At 44.2% G+C, this 20504-nt stretch overlaps 1 protein-coding gene across 6 annotated transcripts in view; it reads left to right on the top strand.

Annotated features, from left to right (window-relative positions):
- KLHL3 (kelch like family member 3) overlaps nucleotides 1-19947 on the top strand; it is a 139450-nt gene extending 119503 nt beyond the window's left edge. For all 6 annotated transcript variants that reach the window (XM_021664933.2, XM_021664931.2, XM_012435621.2 and 3 more), the window contains 4 exons: nucleotides 2827-2955; nucleotides 8436-8576; nucleotides 10923-11066; nucleotides 15002-19947. In XM_021664933.2, coding sequence (XP_021520608.1) covers nucleotides 2827-2955; nucleotides 8436-8576; nucleotides 10923-11066; nucleotides 15002-15030 — 443 coding nt within the window. In that variant the 3' untranslated portion in view covers nucleotides 15031-19947. The remainder of the gene's footprint in view (nucleotides 1-2826; nucleotides 2956-8435; nucleotides 8577-10922; nucleotides 11067-15001) is intronic.
- Nucleotides 19948-20504: the final 557 nt, after the last annotated feature.

Below are 20504 nucleotides of genomic sequence, written 5' to 3'. Positions count from 1 at the left end.
TGGAATATCTGTTTATTCAGACGTGTGCAGACATTCCATCTCTCATGTACACACTCAAGATTCCACATGCAAACACAAATGTACCCTAGGGAAAGCGTAACATCCAGTGAGTTAGACATTAATAGTAAGATTCTTTTCTCGCATTGCATTTCTCAGTCTGCACTGGTATTGTGTAATTTAAGTTTTTATTTAAAGGTATACTACTCTGGCTGAGTGCAGTGGCTCACGCCTGTAATCCCAGCACTTTGGGAGGCCGAGGTGGGCGGATTACCTGAGGTCAGGAGTTTGAGATCAGCCTGACCAACATGGAGAAACCCCATCTCTACTAAAAATACAAAATTAACCTGGCGTGGTGCCGCATGCCTATAATCCCAGCTACTCGGGAGGCTGAAGCAAAAGAATTGCTTGAACCTGGGAGGCAGAGATTGCAGTGAGCCGAGATCACACCATTGCACTCCAGGCTGGGCAATGAGAGGGAAATTCTGTCTCTAAAAAAAAAAAAAAAAAAGGGTATACTATTCCAACATACTAAATAAGTCATCTTTGTGAGGGCAAGGATTTTGTCTTCCTACCAAGGTAAATTGTGTCTTGTAATCTCATTCTCTTGGTGGAACAGAAATTGATTTGTCTGCCAAGTGTAAGTGCTTTGTCTAGCCACCTTCTCATTTCTTCTCTTGTTCCTTAGCCAGGAATATCAAACAATAGAGTAGGGGTTAAAAATAGCAAATCCCTATTAATAGACTCCAGGAGGAACCTCGAGTGGTTATTTTTTCAGCTGATGCAGATGGAATGGTTGATGGGGGTTAGAGGAGGTGCCATAATGGTGGTAATTTAAAATACTCCCCTTGACAAAGGCTTTTGTGAGCATGTTCTATATCTAGAAGAAGTGCTGTCTTGTAGCATGCCCTGTTGACACAGAAGACAGGCTGGGGATTTGTTTCTTCTGCCCCTCCTGAATCTGAAGCTCTTTTGGCTGTGGGTCACCCTGGGGCATCAGAATCCAATTTACAGCTGTAGTGAGAATGTGGAGGGAGGAACTTAAGTGGACTCTGTCTGCTTCACTGTGGCCTTGAAGAGACAGCTCTCCACACGGTCTGGCTTCCCCTCCTCCCTCTCATCATCTCATTACTATGGCAATACAGTTTGAATGACACTGAAAAAAAATATGGAGGAAATCACGATAATTTGCTACTGGCTGCCTTGAAGAATACCTACTTAGGAAAAGGACTGTGTGGATCGGAGTGTAGGCAGAAGCTCCCCAAGAGTGCAGAGAGTGTGCTATGGAGATTGTCGCATCTGAACCAGCATACACCTTACAAGTAGCCTGGACCCTAGAAGAGCTGCTTAGTCAGGTTTAAAAAAAATTTTTGACTTGGTGAGTGCAGAACTTAGGAGGACATGTTTCTTTCTTTTAGATGGGTCAATTGAGAGGAACTTGGGGCAGAAAACAAAGCCAGGCTTGATGATGATAGAAGAAAAACATTATGGGCTGGGCACGATGGCTCACACCTATAATCCCGGCGCTTTGGGAGGCCCAGGCGGGTGGATCACGAGGTCAAGAGATCAAGACCATCCTGGCCAACATGGTGAAACCCCATCTCTACTAAAAATAGAAAAATTAGCTGGGCATGGAGGCGTGCGCCTGTAGTCCGAGCTACCTGGAAGGCTGAGGCAGGAGAATTGCTTGAACCCGGAAGGTGGAGGTTGCAGTGAGCCGAGATCACACCACTGCACTTCAGCCTGAGGGACAGAGCAAGTCTCTGTCTCAAAAAAAAAAAAGCAAAACATTCTTACATTTGATAGTGCAGCAGTAGTTCTGGTAGCAGAGCATAGGTTTGAGCCTGAGAATCTTTCTAACTTAAAATAATTGCAGATTTTCAAATACCAGTTGCATTCTTGGTGTCTGTCCATTGAGAAAGCATGCATGACCAAAAAATCTACTGAGTAATCCTGTTAAGTGGATTAGCATTTAACAATATTTATTTAGTCTACAGCTAGTGTGACTCCTCCCCCTGTTCCCACAGAAGAGACTATCCTATTGCATTTTAAGACTAAATTTTAAACCCCAAATATTTGAATTTCTGCTTTGGGATAGCTCAAATGGCAAATTTTTCCTCCCGTGTCCAACCTCACTCTCAGGCCTCAACCCCAGGCAGAAATGATGCTCTTGGATATAGCAGCTTAATGGTGTTTTAATTTAAAAGTAGATGATGGTACCTCAGCGTTCTTGTTCAGAGATCACAGGGTATCTGCAGAAAAATTCCAGCCACCCTGGCTCACAATGTACAGAGAACTCTCCATTCACACAGTCTACCTGCCAGGGTTGTGGAAGGAGTAGAAACAATGGTTAAGACAGGTTTTGGGTTTTCACTGAAGAATATTTTTCCATATTTACTTTATCTGTTATTTCGATCCTTTAGCTAGAAAAGTGGTCTGCCTGCCTATAGCTGGGGGCCTTGTAGCTTTCCATCCATCTGGTGCTGGTGTCTTGTTCTAGAGAAAATTTAACCTAATTCACCAGCAAGATTGTGTTGAGCCCCAGTGGTGCCAAGCCATAGCTTTGTGTTGGGTATTTGGGGGTACTTATTTAGAAAGATGTTCAGTGTTTGCTTCTAAGGGGCTCATGGCTTAAGAGCAAGTAGAATATGTGAAGAAATGTGAAGGACGCTTTGTGTGGTTGAGGAGTAAGTTGGTGGTCCCCTGAAGAAAGGGGGCCCAGAATTCTGAGGTAAGGGTGCCCCAGTTGGTTACAGGTAGGGTTTCAGCCGAGCTCTGGTTTCATGCCGGTGTCCCTGGCACCACACTCAGCCACTTTGTCTGTTGCAGGGAAGCTGTATGCTGTTGGGGGTTATGATGGAGCTTCCCGCCAGTGTCTTAGCACCGTGGAGCAGTACAACCCAGCCACCAATGAGTGGATATACGTGGCAGACATGAGCACCCGCCGCAGTGGCGCAGGTAGGGGGAATCTTGGGGTCCTGGCTGTCTCTGATTTGCTCACAAGTGGGTCTTTAAAATATTTTTTGGTTTTATTTTAGATTCAGAGAGTACATGTGCAGGTTTGTTATGTGGATATGTTGGGTAATGGTAGGGTTTGGGCTTCTAGTGTACCCATCACACAAATAGTGACCATTGTACCCAACAGGAAATTTTTCAACCTTCATCCTCCTCCCAGCCTCACCCCTTTTGGAATTCCCAGTGTCTATTGTTCCCATCTTTATGTCCATGTATATCCATTATTTAGCTTGCACTTATAAGTGAGAACATGCGGTATTTGATTTTCTGTTTCTGGGTTATCTCACTTAGGATTATGGCCTCCAGCTCTATCCGCTTTGCTACAAAGGACATGATTTCACTCTTTTTTTGGCTGCATAATATTCCGTGGTGTATCCATACTATGTTTTCTTTAATCAACCATTAGTGGATACTTAGCTTGATTCTATGACTTGGTGTTGTTAGTAGTGCTGCTTTAAACATACAATTGTACATGTCTTTTAATGATTTCTTTTCCTTTGCATAGCCGGACTGCTGGGTCAAATGGTAGTTATATTCTGAGTTTTTTGAGAAATCCCCATACTGTTTTCCATAGAAGTTGTATCAATTTATATTCCCACAACAGTGATAAGCATACTCTTCTCTGCAACCATACTAACATCCAGGTTTTTTTTTTTTTTGACTTTTTAATAATCACTATCTGACAAGTATAAGATGATATCTCATTGTGGTTTTAATCTTCATTTTTCTGATGATTATGATGTTAAACATTTTTTCATATGTTTATTGGCCACTGGAAAGCCTTATTTTGAGAAATATCTGTATGTATGTCCTTTGCCTGCTTTATAATGGGGTTGTTTTTTCCTTGTTGAGTTGTTGGAATTCCTTATATTCTGAAAATTAGTCCTTTGTTGGAGGCATAATTTGCAAATATTTTTCTCCCATTCTGTAGGTTGTCTGTTTGTTGATTATTTCTTTCGCTGTGCAGAAGCTTTTTTGTTGAATTAAGTCCCGCTTGTCTATTTTTGTTTTTGTTGCATTTGCTGTTAGCATTTTAGTCATAAATTCTTTGCTTAGGCCAATCTCCAGAAGAGTTTTCCGTAGGTTTTTGTCTAGGACTTTCATAGTTTAGGTCTTCCATTTAAGTCTTTACTCCATCTTCAGTTAATTTTTGTATATGGTAAGAGATAGAGGTCTAGTTTCATTCTTCTGTATGTGGCTAGCCAATTTTCCTAGCACCATTTATTGAATAGAGTATCTTTTCCTCATTGTTTATTTTTGTCAGCTTTGTTGAAGATCAGCTTGTTGTAGGTATGTGGCTTTGTTTCTGGGTTCTCTATTCTGTTCCATTGATCTCTTTTGTCTATTTTTGTACTGGTACCATGCTGTTTTAGTTACTATAGCCTTGTAATCTAATTTGAAGTCAGGTAATGTTTTATTTCTGGCTTTGTTCTTTTTGGTTAAGACTGGCTTTGGCTATTCAGGCTCGTTTTTGGTTCTATATAAACTTTAGGATTTTTTCTAATTCTATGAAGAACTGTGTTGATAGTTTTATAGGAATTTTGTTGAATCTGTAGATTTCTCCAGGCAGTATGGTCATTTTAATGGTATTGATTCTTCCAATCCATGAGTATGGGATGTTTTTTCATTTATTTGTGTAATCTGTGATTTCTTTCATCAGTCATAAGTGGATATTGATTCAACAACTTAACATTTTATTTTACCTCCTTCTTCTTTCCTTTTGCTGTATATAATCCCACTATCACCTTTGCAGCTAGACACAGCACTTATCAGTTAACCTTTCCTGGGGAATCACTAGAGAATGGATGAGTTAATACTCTCCTCCTCACCATCCCTTATGTTTCTATGAAGGTGTTTACATCTTTTGAAAGTGAGGGCTTACTATGTGCCAGGCACTGTCTTAACAAGTACTTTTTGTGTCTCAATCCATTTAATCCTCACTGCAACCCTACAAGGTGGATGCAATATAAATTCCACTTATCAGATTTAGAAAGTAAGTCTGCCAGTGGTTGAATAATTTGCCCAGGGTCATATAATTAGTAACTAGCACAATCAGGATGCTGACTCCAGAGTTAGCTTTTTAAATCCCTAAATTATCAGCCTCATTCCTCTGAAGTAGTAGGACAAGTCTTCAGTTGGCAAAGCTGAGCTTGCCTGTCTAGGATTGAAAGCCAAGCTATTAGTGTTCTTGTTTGGAGATAACTTATGTCCCCCACTCCCACTTTTCCTCGATTCAACCCACTCCCCAACATGGGAAGAAAATGACTTTCCAAAAGGTTTTTCACTTCTACTTCTTGTCGGAAGACCAGAAGATATGTGGTACTTTGGGATTTTTCAGGAAGTGGAGCAACAGCCCCTTCTCCCCTGCTTCGTCTTCTCATTCATTGTCTCAGAGGCCCAAAGGGAAGGGTCTGAGAGGGCAGACGGAGGCATCAGTGCACTGGCTCTTTATTGCTGGTTCCTGTGGTCAGTGGTGACTAATTACCAATCTGATCCTGGCGGGAAGGCTGTGTGACTTCCGAGAAGGGAAGCCACATTCCCGCAATGTTACTCCTTTCTCTCTCTCTCTCTTTTTTTTTGTGTTTTTGCAGATTGAGTTGTGATCTCATTTTATAGTAGCAAACATATGACCACTTCCTCAGCATTCCTTAAAAAGTATGGGATTTTAATATTTTCAAAGAACCTTTGTGTACTCACTTGGTTACAAAAATAAAATCTGCATGATTCCGTTTAAGAAGTGTTTGAGTTTGGAGTGCTATTTTTAGGGAATTTTTGTCTCTCCTGATTCTGACAGGTGGGCCCTTCCTGAATGTGGAGCCATTGCCTGGAAGTCAGGAGACCTGGGTCTTGATGCTGGGTCTGCTGTCATTTGTCATGTGACCTTTCTTGGGCAAGTCCCTTCCCTTCTTTCTGGCCTCTAATTCCTTATATGTGAAATGAGTGGGTTGTAGTAGATGTTCCCTAAGAACCAAGTCAATCCACAAATCCCATTATTCTTTTCCCATCAGAAACCTCTTTTGGAAATTTTGGTTTCTTTAGAGCCTTCTTCATACTCCCTAAGAACCCTCTGTTGTGACGTAAGGGGTGAGAGCTCAGCATGCCTGGAGCAGCACACCCTGAGATGTGTGGCTGCTCCTAGGGCCGAAAGCCTGGGGAGGCAGCTGGGCGTGGAGCTGTGAGAGCAGACCTGCCTTTGGAAGCTCAGGCTTGTCTCTGTGGAGGGAGCTGCCTTTGCAGGCTACAGCTGCTTTGTCTCTGCCAAGCTGCTGAAATGGTTCTTGCTGGGTGGACATTACCTGGCCCTACTCCTGCCTCTTACCTACACTGGAGGACCTGGAGGGTGACACGTCTGCTGCCTGTGTCCCTAGGAGGCACACTGACCTTGATTTAGGAAGTGAAAACCAAGCCTTTTTCCTGAGATGACTGTCAGAGCCCTGGGCTTAGGCTCCTAGGTCAGCCTTTCTTCAGTGCTTCACTTTCCTAAGATTTGGGGAAGTCTCACCTCTTGAGTCGGGAACCCACATACTCGTCACGGTGGGTGTTCTTGTTGGCTGAAGACCCAGAGACCAAAGGCCCTGGCCTTTGGCTGCCTGAGGCCCTTTGAGTTGCCAACAGCCCCTGTGGCTCTAGGTCCAGAAAACTGCTGCATGAATGTTTCTGGATGAGGCTGCACGAGGGCAGAGGGAGAGTTGCCCAGGCAGTGGTGCCTGAGTGCCCAGAAGGCAGCTTGCTTCCTCAGCAGGGTGTGGGCAGCGCCACCAGAAGATTAGGGGAAAAAGAGGCCATTTTCCAGGGAATGGGTGTTCCTGCTGAGCTTGGAGTTAAGGAAGGTGAGGCAGCTTTGGAACTCAACTAATTTTATTAAACCTCAGTTAGAGAGAGCCATTATTGATACGACAGCACCATCTGCTGTTAGTTTAGAGGAACTGCTAGGAACCACTAGCATACTGGCATAATTGGTGGGAGAGATTTTATTTATATTTTTGTCATTCAAGCAGTATCTCTTGAGAACCTACTGCCGTGGGGCACAGGGAAGCAGATGAGGACAAGATAAAAAAAAGTCCTTATCCATAGGGAGTTATGCTCTACAAATCTGGTTCTTGGGTCTGAAACCTGGCTGCACATCCCAGTCACCTGAGGAACTTTTTCCGACTCCTGACCAGTGTGGAATCTATCTCAAAAAGCTCCCCAGTCAATTGAGATGCAGCCTGTCCATGCAGTGGAGTTGTCTGTGGTCCATGGGAACTACTGATCTAGTTCAACTCTTCCCCTTTACAAATAGGGAATTTGAGGCCCAGAAAGGTTAAAGGTCACCCAGTGAGCAAGTCAGAGAGACATATCCAGAACACAGGTGTCCTAGCTACCAGGTAGTTGCACTTTCTTTCTTTCTTTCTTTTTGGGACAGAGTCTTGCTCTATCACTAGGTTGGAGCGCAGTGGCGCGATCTCAGCCCAATGCAACCTCTGCCTCCCGGGTTCAAGCGATTCTCCTGCCTCAGCCTCCTGAATAGCTGGGACTACAGGTGCATGCCACCATGCCCAGCTAATTTTTGTATTTTTAGTAGAGTCGAGGTTTCACCATGTTTGCCAGGATGGTCTCGATCTCTTGGCCTTGTGATCCGCCCACCTTGGCCTCCCAACGTACTGGGATTACAGGTGTGAGCCACCGCGCCCACCCCAAGTTGCACTTTCTAGATACTGTGCTGTCTTCCTTCTTTATGGCTTTCATCTTCTTGATAAAAGGATCTTAAGAGATGACACTGAAATCTGTAAACAGAGCAATTCTAGCACTCAGCTCAGGCCAATCAACACGGTGAGTGATCTAATGATGCCCTCTGCAGCCTAGGAGGAGAGAAGTGGGCAGAAGGAGCAGCTTCTGCGGACACGACCAGCAGGAGGCCTCCCTAATAATAGTTTCAGCACTTTGCTGTGTGTCTAGTTTCAATTTTTTACTCTTTTTACTCAACTAATATAAGGCTGAGTAATATAAGTAATACAACATTGTAGGAAAACTAGGCAATATAGGTAGGCAAAAAAGGAAAACGTATGTTACCACTCAGAAATATTATTCTTAATATTTTTATGGATTTTGTTCCGTCTTTTTTGTCTTTTTTCTTCGCTTATGAACATCCTCCTCCGTATATATGTACATATATATTCATATATATATATATATATTTTTAAAAATAGAATTTGGGTCACATTTGCTTTATATTTCAAAGTTTTGAAGTTGCCAGTCTTATAGGAGGCAGGCAGGGTGTCATTATATTTGTTTTACAGATGAGGACACTGAGGTTCAGGGAGACAAAATGGCACTCCCCAAGTCACCTCACGGGTCAGGACTGTCCAGCACTGGATGCCAGGCCTTCTGATTTCTGGCTACTGTAGCCAGCCTGAAGCTGGGACACTGTGTTTGCCTTTCAGGGGTTGGAGTGCTCAGCGGACAGCTGTATGCCACAGGTGGGCATGATGGGCCTTTGGTGAGGAAGAGCGTTGAGGTTTACGATCCTGGAACAAATACCTGGAAGCAAGTGGCAGACATGAACATGTGCCGGCGCAATGCAGGTAATGACTTCCCTCTCCATTTCCCCTTTGGGGGTCGTGCGCCTTTTCTTCCTGAAGACACTGGCTGTAAACAGTGGGGAGATTCCCAGGGTCTGGAGCTGAGTTTGTATCCTGAACAAGGAGTGTCCATTTACCAGGTGGGCTCTTGGTTAGAGGAGGGGAGAAGTTGAGACCCAAAAAGCTAGCTGCAGATCCTGCAACCTAGATACAGGGGAGCCCCTTTCTCGCCAGGGAAAGGTGATGACTTTTACTGCACACAGATGAGCACAGACCTAGAAAAGTACTCTGGTTGTCATCAATGTCCCCACCCCCCCCCACCCCCAACAGCTTTGGTAGGTAGCTAAGCGCAGGGCCAGACAATGGCACTTGGTTCTTTTCTTTGGCAGTGCCTGGCTAGGAGAACCTTTCACTTCTAACCTGAAACCAGTCTCCTTCCTTGCCGAGATAGTCGGACCCTTGATCAGTTCTCCTTTCCTTATTGCTTTCTTCATATTCCTGTGTCTCCTTTCCATCTCATCCTCTGTTCCTTCCTGTAGGAATGATTTACTGTAGAGTATCTAGGTATGTTTCCTGGAGCATGAGGTCCTTTTTGAGCTTTGCTCTGTGGATCGTGTACTGCGCCAGTGGACCTTTATGCCTCTTTGCTCTAGGAAAGTGTTGGCTTAGCCCAACTTCCTGGGCTGGAAAGACACACAGGTGACATAGGGAGATGCATTTCCATTATTCTCATATTACCTATTTGCCACACCCATTCGTGGCCAACTTGGACGTGTAACTGGGGTTGGAGGAATATTTATTAATTTGCTCGTTGCCTAAGCCTGCTGTGATAGAAGTTGTCATTTGGCTTTAAGCCACATGAGCAAGAAATTACAGGACCCTTATAAGCAGCTATCTAGAACCTGAGAATTAAGTTTAGATGTAAATGTGTGTTTGTATAAAATTCATAGATATTTCTATTTTTTAATAACAAAAATGGAATTACACTATAACACTATTTTATAACCTGTTTTTAAAAAAACTCACTTTATAATCTTTCATGAACATTTTATTAAAACACTAAACTTATTTATGTGATATTTTAAATGACTATATCATAATTTAAACAACCAATCTACTATCGGACACAGGTTATTTCCATCTTTTCTATACTATAAGTAATACTTCAGTTACTATAAATGGTCCTTATAGCTAAATGAGTGCACACATTTAAAATTATTTCTTTAAAAGACCAGAAGTAAATTTTTTTTTTCCATACAAAGTCTTACTCTGTCGCTCAGGCTAGATTGCAGTGGCATAATCTTGGCTCACTGCAACTCCGCCTTCTGAGTTCAACAGATCCTCCCACCTCAGCCTCCTGAGTAGTTGGGACCACAGGTATGCACTATCATGCCTGGCAATTTTTGTATTTTTTTGTAGAGACAGGGTTTCACCATGTTGCCCAGGTTGGTTTTGAACTCCTGGGCTCAAGTGATCCATCTGCCTTGGCCTCCCAAAGTGCTGGGATTATAGGTATGAGGCACTGTGCCTGGCCAGAAGTGGAATTTTTAAATCAGAGGGAGCACATGTATTTTAGATGCCATCCAGGATGGTGGTCCATTTTATCCTCTGAGAGTACCTTCGGCAACATTGATAATGATGACTTTTTGGAGTATCACCAATCCCTTAATCGAATTTTGAAAAAAATACACAATGTATTGGACTATGGCCCTTGAAAGTCTTAATGAACAAGAACTAATTATGTTTTCCTATGCCTTAGATCTTGCTGCGTGAGACCTTGCCCAAAATCCATCTCACTCTGAGATCAGAGTGGGAGCTGTGCTTCATCCCTGGGAGCTGTATGCGAATTAGACCCAAGTCTTATAAAGGGATTACAGACATAACCGTCAGCATCACACAGCGTGGATATAACATAGGGCTTATCAGGGAAAAATGTAGCAGCAGAGAAGTAGTACCGTACATGAAGTCCCCTGAATTGTCTTATTCCCTAGCTCAGGCTGGGCACTGGAGGTCTGTATACACCTTCCTAGTAGAGAGGGGTCTGTGCCCATAGGCTGTACATACTTACTGTGTAGGTGTGACTGTGGCAGGGGGCATACGCATTGTAAGTAACAAAAACTCTCTGGCCAGAGAAATGATCTTGTTAGGAAGAAGCATCCTTGGAGCCCAGTGGCTGTTGTCATATTTTCTTCCACTAAGCAAACTCAGACCTGCAGAGCTAAATCTCTGTTGTATTACCATAAAGGAAGGAAAAGAGCCTCCCAGCCTATCCAGATTTGTCTCTTTATCAATTCTGATCTCTTGGTGCACCTGCTGTGATGTCTCCTATGGCTTTTGTTTGACTCCCAGGGGTCTGTGCAGTGAATGGGCTCCTGTATGTGGTTGGAGGGGATGATGGATCCTGCAACTTGGCTTCGGTGGAGTACTACAATCCTGTCACTGACAAATGGACGCTGCTTCCAACCAACATGAGCACGGGGCGGAGCTATGCAGGTCAGTGTGTGCCATCTCTCTGTCCATCCCAGAGGCCTCCAACACACTGGGGGCATGAGGGTTGGGTGGGCCGGTGGGATGAGAGGATGTGAACTTGCTTAACTTGGACCTGAGTGCCTCCTCCAGGGATGACAGGTAATGGTTATGTGGCCACCACTCCTTCATTCTGTGCTCATGACAGATACAGATAATTGGCACTGATTACCTTTTGCCCTGACCCTGTGAACCTGAAGGTAGCCTCAGAATGTATAACAGAGTTCCAACTGAGTTGTCACAAGAGAATTTAGAATTTCACTGGCATTCCTGGTTTACTTTGTGCCAGGCTCCTAGATGGCATAAGATGCAATGCTTTCTGTCCAGAGTTGAATTTGAAGGGTAAGACCTGCCCACATAAAGCAGGGGGAAGACAAGATGATGTATATACACGTTCTAAATGACATGCACTGGACAGGCTTTGGCACACAAAAGACTGGTGAGAACTGGCAAAGCCAGGGAACCCTTCCTGGGGGAGAGGGGCTCAATTAAACTTTGAGGGTAGATCACAATCACACAAATAGCTGTCCTTTACTGGGTGCCTGCCCCATGCCAGGGGCAGTGTGTTAGGAACAGAGTGTGCCTTCTTTCTCATCTTTTCAACAACTCTCAGGCTGAATGGGACTGTATCCGTCCATTTTATGGATGATGAAACTGAGGTTCAGAGAGTTTAAGTAACTTGCCAAAGACCACATAGCTAATAAATGGCAAAGTCAGAGTTCAAACCCAGAGTTCTAAGTCCATGCCTGTTATGCTACCCTGGCTCAGGGTAAGCCTTTGAGTAAGGCACCAGGCTGGTGTGGAAGCTTCTTCTTGGGGAGTGTGTGTGAGGGGTTTGGTGAGGTTCAGGGGCCGGGGTGGCATCAGAGTTGGTACTGCTAAGGTTGGGTCCATGGGGAGATGAGCAAATATATATCTATGGTGTAGTTCAGTTCCTTGTATCTGGTTTTCTAGAACCTGGAGTAGAGATAATGTTATTTATCCAGCATACAGAACATACCAGACATTATCCAAAGTATTTTATAGTCATTATCTTATTTAATCCATACCACAACTCCAGGAATATTCTTCTTCCCATTTTGCATTATAAAGGTCAGTCATTCCATCTTGTTTGACTGCAAAGGAAGAGTGTGCGGTACAGATTCGAAGGAGTTTGTAGCACATTCTTTTTTTTTTTTTTTTTTTTGAGACAGAGTCTTACTGTGTCACCCAGGCTGAAGTGCAATGGCGCCATCTTGGCTCACTGCAGCCTCCACCTCCTGGGTTCAAGTGATTCTCCTGTCTCAGCCTCCTGAGTAGCTGGGACTACAGGTGCCCATCACCATACCTGGGTAATTTTTGTATTTTTAGTAGAGATGAGGTTTTACCATGCTGGCCAGGATGGTCTTGATCTCCTGATCTCGTGATCCTCCTACCTTGGCCTCCCAAAATGCTGGGATTACAGGTGTGAGCCACCGCGCCCAGCCTGCAGCACATTCTTTCAATGTAAGACTTCTGTGACAATGGACTTTAACTTTTTTCTTCCTTTAGAGCTATTTTTCACCTCATAATGCTTTCATTGGCTTAGTACAAAACATTTTAGAAGAAGTTTAGTCCTGGAGTAATTCTGTTATGGGATGAGTGAGGCAAGTGAGAGATCCTCCCTTGACTCCATGTGTGCCTTAATGAGAGGGGAAGAGTTAAGTGTAGGTGGTTAGAATTTCATATATATGCTGAATATTTCATGTCCCTTTCTTCATTGTCTGCCCACTCCAGAAGTAGGTAGGAAGAAGACAAGCAAACCTGCAATTTTATGTTCAAACCCACTTACAGAGTGGGTCTATTATCTTAAAATCTAAGGAAATGCTCCAAAATGCAAAGATTTATGGACAAAGTTATTTATCGGGGCCTTACTCATAGTAGCTAAAATCTGAGAATTACTTAATGTCTGGCATGAGGGAGATAGCTAATAATCTATAGGATAGTTGTATAGTGTATGGATTTTTAATGTTATGAGAAAACATTTGTAATAGCCTGGGTGAATTCATTCATGTATGTAGTCCTGTATTGGTGGGGGATTTGAGTGCGGGTTGAGTAGCTGCTGCTTCTGCAAATGGATATTGGAGTCAGATATGAATTTGAATTCCAGCTCTGCCACTAGCCCTGAGTCTCTGGGCCATGTATTCTATCATACTGAACCCCTGTTGTCTTATTTGTAAAATGGGAATAAAATTAGACTAAGCCTTTTAGGGCTGCTGTGAGAATGAAATGCAGTAATACATGTGAAGAGCTAAGCACAATACCTGCCTGGCACTCGACACCATGCAGTAAATGGTTGTGATTATTACTAGATGCTAGAAAGTATTCCAAAAAGACAGTGGTGGTTTTCTTTGTGTGAAGGGATTAAAGCATTTTTCTTTGTGTTCTTCTGCATTTTCCAGATTTCCCATAATGAGAATATATTACTTTTATAATCAAGATAAAGGTTATATGAAAAAGTAACACAGGAGCCTGCTTTCAAAAAAAAAAAAGCTGCCTTCTGAAAGAGATGTCTGAGATTCAAGTAAGATGCTGTCAAGATCAGGCATTTGGTCTGGACTCAGGCTCTGCCTGCCTCGAAGCTTCTATGTCTGCGCCTTTAGCCAGGAATGAACAGAAAATAGATGTCTTAGCAGAATATCTCCAATGGGGTATCCTGGCTTGCTTTTAGCCATGTTCTCTCAATCTCATCTTCAACCAGAACATTTTATGGTTGTGGGACTATGTTAAAAAGAAGGCTCCAGTAACCATCCTGCCTGTAGGCCCCTGTAAGTTAGGATTTCATTTAGCAATAGGCACCAGAAACCCTGACGGATACTTTCCTAAATAAGAAAGTGAGTGGATTTGTCTCTGGTAAAAAGAAATCCAAGGTTGGCCTGGGGGCTCAGACTGACATTGAAGAACCAAGCTTCTCCTCTCTTCTGTTCTGCCAGCTTTATCAAAGGCTGTTGCCTCCCCTTGGCCTTGCTTGAGCATTCTAGGCACAACAAGAACAAAGCCAGCGTTGCAACACTGGCACGCTTGCCTTTATAGTCTTATTGGCCAGCACTGGGTCACATGGCATGCCTAGCTGCCAGGCAGTCTGGGCAGCTGAGCTTGCAGCTTGTGCTGGTGGCTGTAGTAGAGGATAGCAAGTGGGAAGGATGTTGATGGAATCAACATGTGGTATCTGCCATGTAGCCTCAGTCCCTTACAGTGAGATTTTGGGTCATGCGTGGATTTATAGTTAGGTGCTGAGCATGGTTCACCCGGACTAAAACAGTAACACAGCATCATGTCTGGAGCATTTATCAAAGTCGAGATTGTCACACTGGCAGGGTCTGTTAGATGACATTTGTGTGGGCACTGAGCATAAAGAGATCAAAGAACTTGCTAAAGGCCACAGTGCAGGTTGACTGGTGGCAGAGCTAGGATTGGAATTCAGTCTTTCTTGCTCCCATGAAGGCAGCCTACTATACTTTCCACTTCAGAAAAGTAGAGATGTCTTCTAAAAGTAGAGATGAATCACCCATCGCTTCTCTTAAAGTGATTCAAATTTAGAACTGCGTAGCGGCCCCTGGGCACTAAACATTGTTGAGGTGGGTGCTAGAGCGGGACAGGAGTCGCCACAGTGAGTCCACATGGTGACACAGGGTGAGGTCACTAGCCAGTGGTATTTGAGGGACTGTGCTCATAGGTTCAAGTGTCTTGCCAGAACTTGGCTGTTGGAGTGGGGAACAGCCAGCTGCTAGCAGTCTGAGACCACAGACACTTCAATATTAGGATAAAAATGGTACCCATTTCCCTTGGTTGTGACTTAGGCTATCTTGGATTCATGAACTCACTGGGAGTCTGAGTAACTTTGGAGAAGCTAAGATGGTAACTTTCTCCCTGTTTCTTATTAGGTGTTGCCGTGATTCACAAGTCCTTGTGACCCAAATTCCCACTGCCAGGAGGTGGAGGAAGGAGCAGGTGCTGCTTGTGACTCTGAACAGTAGAACCATGGTGACTGACTGGATTCAACTCACTGGGCAGGGTCTGTGCTGCTGTGAGAACCGCTCTCCTCTGACTTGGCAGACTGGTGTAGTTCATCACCGTGTGGACACCGTTACCCACCTCCTGCTTCCCTGAGGTGCTTTGGCCTATGCCCTGAGCAGGGGGGTTCCTGACAGCCCCAGGCAGCACCTTTGGGCTTTGTTTTGGTATTTCTACAGGGACAACACAGCACCTGGAACGTGTGTGTGTGTGTGTGTGTGTGTGTGTGTGTGTGTGCAGAACATGGTGTTTCTCTAAGTTGGGGGGTGAGCGTGTGTGACAGTCTACTGGATTTCTTTACTACTGATCCTTTCACTATGTTAAGAATCAAATCTCAGCGACATCTCTTTTGGATTTGTCCCATGGGGACCCTGAGACTACTAAAGCTGCTTTCTTCCGAAGGTCCAGTTGGACACTCTGGGAATGTCCAGAAATAACCAGTGAGAGGGGCAGTTCTCTGGCCACGCCCACTTATGTACTTGACTACTGCGGCTTTGTCTGCAGAAGAGCTGGAGAATTCTCAAAGCTGCACTGTGTCCTTCCTCTGTGTGCTAGAATAAGGGACAAGTGGGGTTCCCTGTGCTTCTCAGCCAGCTGTTTTTCCTTGAGTTCTCCTCTAGGAAGCAGATGAGAACTGCACAGTCTTCATGTCTAGGCCATTGGTCTTTGATGCCATAGATTCCAGGCCTGGGAGACGTTATGTCTCTTCAGCTGGGAAAACTAGCTTTTCAGAGAAGCCTCCGGTAACACACTGGAAAAAAACAGGAAAAAACAAACAAAAAACCAAAGTGGTAAGGATTCAGCTCCTGCCTATAACGGTCTCAGAGAAGGGTCCTACTTGTAGGTTTTCCTAGGACAGGACAGTCCCCATTTATACTTATTATCCAGGCTTAATTATTCACAGCACCCCATTTTACTCTCAGAAGTGTTCTGGTTTGGAGGATAAATAAGAGGTCACCCTCCTCCAAACCCAAAGATAGATTTGTCCCTGTGTTGGATGGGGTTGTGTGTGATTCAGATGGACATTGTTTGACTTCAAAGGAATATAGCACTAGAGCTGGCCCTTGGCACTTTGTGACAGTGGTCAAGTCTGTCTCATGTCCTTGTCTTCTTTTTCCTGTGCTTTCCCCGTATTCCAGGGTGTGCACCCTCTCCCCAACCCCCAAGGACCTCCACTCCTACTTTCCCTGTGGGGTAGGAGATAATCAGTGGGCCCTGGATTTGAGGCCTCCTAAGGGGTGCTTGCATTTTAAAAAAGGAGCTTGATGAGAGCTTTGCTAATTCACTGGTAAAAATTCTTAATGATGGAACTTCAGGCATCTTGAGGGGTGGGCATTTGAAGGTGTATGGAGTAATTTGTATTTAAAAAACCTGGGCCGGGCGCGGTGGCTCACGCCCGTAATCCCAGCACTTTGGGAGGCCGAGGTGGGTGGATCACGAGGTCAAGAGATCAAGACCATCCTGGTCAACATGGTGAAACCCCGTCTCTACTAAAAATACAAAAAATTAGCTGGGCGTGGTGGCGCATGCCTGTAATCCCAGCTACTCAGGAGGCTGAGGCAGGAGAATTGCCTGAACCCAGGAGGCGGAGGTTGCAGTGAGCCAAGATCGCGCCATTGCACTCCAGCCTGGGTAACAAGAGCAAAACTCCATCTCAAACAAAACAAAACAAAACAAAACAAAACAAAACAAAACAAAACAAAACAAAACCAAACCAAAAAAAACCTTAAAGTTGTGCTGTTCCTAAATTAGCAAATTGCTTATGCTGGAATTTGTGGCATAAGCAGGGGAAGTCTTGTGTCTGGAGATTAGTCTCATACCTTGCAGTCTGGGACACCCTCCTTAATGTCAGAATCCACCTACAGGAAGCCAAGGAACTGCATAAATGTTGATGTTGGACTTCTGATAGACTGGGCTACTTCCAAGCAGGCGCTGCGGGAGATTGGCATCCCCTATCCTCTGCAGTGAGAAACCCAGGAGTCTTCCCAGCCAGTGGGCCACTTTGTGCATTTACTATATATTTATTATGCCCTAAATGTGCAACTCTCCTAAAGACAAAACTTCTCTTTCTGATGTTAAGCACATGTTACTTCAACCAGACGCTTGGAGAATAACAAGATGCCCAGAATTTTTAGCAGCCTTCAGAAGAGGCTACAGTATCCGGCTTTGGTGGACCTCGAAGAAATGTCTCCAAAGGAAGCAAGGCATGCTTTAGTTGAGTGGGGATGACTGTGGCTTTAGAGCTCGACCTGGCTGTGGGTTGGAAGCTGATGGGATGAGCTTTTTGTTCTAAATGTCCTTTCTCTTTCTCTGAGGAAATTTTGAGACTTGTTTGGGTGTGTCTGTGTGATGGGGATGAGGTTGGGGTTGGGATCTGATGAATGCCAGTCATAGAAGCTCTCAATTTCAGGTGATAGGTGAATTTCCTGCCCCTTCCCACCACTGAGAAGCTAGATTTTCATGCTGCAGAGGCTATTTTTTATGTGTCATCTTCCCGGGGAAGGATCCCTCCACTGAAAGCTAGCCAGTCATGTTTTCTGTTTTTGGATTTTTGCAATTGGTTTCACCTCACGCCTTCCTTCCTACAAAGCACTGCCTCTTTTGGGTGCGCCGCTGAGGCCGTGCACTTCACCCTCGTGTGTCCTTTCTCACGGGGACCAGAACACTGGTACGTCATCACCAAAGCCAATCTGCTCTAGCTGCCCACAGATGCCACCCAAAACCTGCTATCTCTTCATCGCCAGGTACTATTCTCTTTCCACAGTGGACACAGCAGGCTATTTTCTAGTTTGTGTTGGTCACATGGTAGATGAAGCCTTTTCCTGCCCCCCTTAGGGTGGTCACGGCTGCTTGTGAATGCAGCTTTGCCAGTGGCGTATCTGTCATCTGATTGCGGTGGTGAAATGGAATTGAGGCCCAAGGTTAGAAGCAGCCGAGACGCCACTTGGATACTGATTTGAACAATGTAGAAGTCAGATTCTGAATTCCAAAGTGATTTCTCCAAAGTACCCAATGGCATCTCTCCATCTACAAAGTTGCAGTATTATGCAAATGAAAGTGACCTCATTTTCTGCTATGCAATAAGAATACTTAATTCTATTTCCCAACAAGCCAGTTGCAGTATCCCCTAAGATGCATTTTGAGCTGTCTTACTTTGATATCTGTTGTGTAATGTTTGTATATTTCTGAGCCAGATCCTTTCAAAGATGGCCTTTTTATAAAATTGAAGCTATAGCTTTTAGGCTAAAATTTTAATGTAGATATTTTTATAAGATTTTTTTTTCAGGATATTTGAATCGCTTTTTATTGTCCATGATAATGAAATGTTATATTCTTTGCACCATTCACTGTCATAGTTCATGCCTGTAGCTCTCTTCCTTTTTCTCACCTTCCAGAAACATATTTTTCAGTAGCTCCAGGTAGATGAGCCATTTTTTAAAAATACCATATTCAAGGGAGTCTGCTGAATTTTAAAACATAGTCACTGGTGTTTCTTGAATTGCTAGGGACTGATGTTAAGTTTGACTCAGCACTTGCCCATCTGTATTGATTGTCCTTTTTTTTTTTGAGTCTGCTTTCTGTGGGGGTGAGGCTGGGCTGTCTCATGGTGGCTCCCACTGAGTGGCACTGAGCCTGGCACCCTGTGGCATGGAGAAGCCCCAGAGAAAGGCCTGCCCCCCAGCACATACTCCCATAGCATCCTACGTCCAGCTGACCATTCCTTATTCTCTTCTGTCTCCTTGTTCATCTGAAGCTTCCATTAGCTTGAGACCTTTGCTGCTGGATGATGTCCTTTTTGGGAGCATCTTGTCTGTAAACTTTAAAAGTGGGGATCAGTCCTCATGATCCCTGCTAAGAATGTGTCAGGCATGTGCTTTGCAGATGCTCACACTACACTTATAACTTGCTTCTTAATCTGTGTCTGTGCTCCAGGCTCTGTTTTGTGTATTTATCTGTCATTAGCATTATGGTTTTTAAAATTTATTATTATTGTTGGGACAGGTGCCATTTAAATTGCCTCCACGCTCCGCATTTGCACCTAGCTGGATCAAGCTGGGAGGCTGAGCAAACTCATATTCCACTTAGTTGGAGTTTTTAAGGCTCTGTTTGCCTGGAGAAGCAAGGAGGTTAGAATGTATTTTTGTTTAAGTGTTTGCACTATTTAGAGTCCTAAGCCCCTCATGTTCAGCTGTGCTGTGTTTCTCCTGACCAAGCAGGAGAGCCAGCAGCACTTCCAGCATTTGGGAATGGAAGAGATTTCTTCTGTAGTGGATAATCACAGTCTCATAGCCCCTGTGCAGCCTTCATCACAGGGCTCAGTGACTCATGGATATAGCATCAGCCATGGCAGGAATGCACAGGACTGTGGCATTCGCAGCATCAAATTACCCTATTGCCATGTTTGGTTATGAGATTGTAAATTATTTGCTCCCCCCATCCCCCCGTTTCAGTGGCAGTAGAGGACGCTTGTTGGACTTCTTGTTTAATTTGCATATTACATGTAAAATACTTTCTTTGAAAGAAAACTGAAGACATTGAATGTGTATGTCTGTGTGGGTGTTCTGTCCCTGTGGTTGTCATAGGCAGGCAGACTTGATCACTGACACCCTGTACAACATATTGCATAGGTAAGATCCTCGATCTGGTGTTCTCTGCATGGCTGTTAGGGACTGTATATCTTGTAAAAGAATCCTTGTCACATGCTTGATCAGTTACAGCGAGAGCTGAAGAAACATTTCTTCAAATGTATTATTTTAACAGGAATCATGTTCTAATTTCCCATCCTTTAATTTTAATAAAAGCTGAACTGTGCAAACTTTTCTCAGTATTTCATTTCTGTAGTCCAGTCTCTCTGCTATATCTCAGATATGAAAAGGACAGACTTATTCCTGTATGTCTTTGGATTAAAAAAATTTTAAAATCTACTGGATAAGGTCTAGGTTCCTTGGTTTCCATCACTGGCCCCAGCCGAGTGCCAGACCCACAAAGACCTTCTTCAGTTAGGCAAAGAGAGGATAGTCCCTCCAGGGGGTGTTAGGTGGTGTGGGCAACAGCTGGATAATCACTGGGAACCACTGGGAGTCAGGTTTTCGGGTAAGATGGCTGGCTCAGCTGGGCATCACCATTTGGGAGGGACGCCTTATATGAAGTGGGTGGGGATGCGTGGCTCAGCTGTAACTTCTCAAAGCCTTCTGCTCAGAGACCTTAGCTGCCTCTCTAGCTAACAAACTGGTCAGTGCCAAACCCTTTTGGGATGTCAGTGGCTCTGGCCTGTACCAGGTGACAGATGGTCAACACAGAGGTGTTGGACTTATCTTCAAGCTGGAGAGACCCAAGGGATGAGTGAAAACCCATTGCCAGATTCCTCCCCAG

This window comes from Aotus nancymaae, unplaced genomic scaffold (assembly GCF_030222135.1).
Source record: "Aotus nancymaae isolate 86718 unplaced genomic scaffold, 86718_ANA_hifiasm-v0.15.2.pri h1tg000064l_1, whole genome shotgun sequence".
Taxonomy (NCBI): Eukaryota; Metazoa; Chordata; class Mammalia; order Primates; family Aotidae; genus Aotus; species Aotus nancymaae.
The sequence above is the reverse complement of the archived record's forward strand: the minus strand, read 5'-3'. Positions and strand labels throughout refer to the sequence as shown.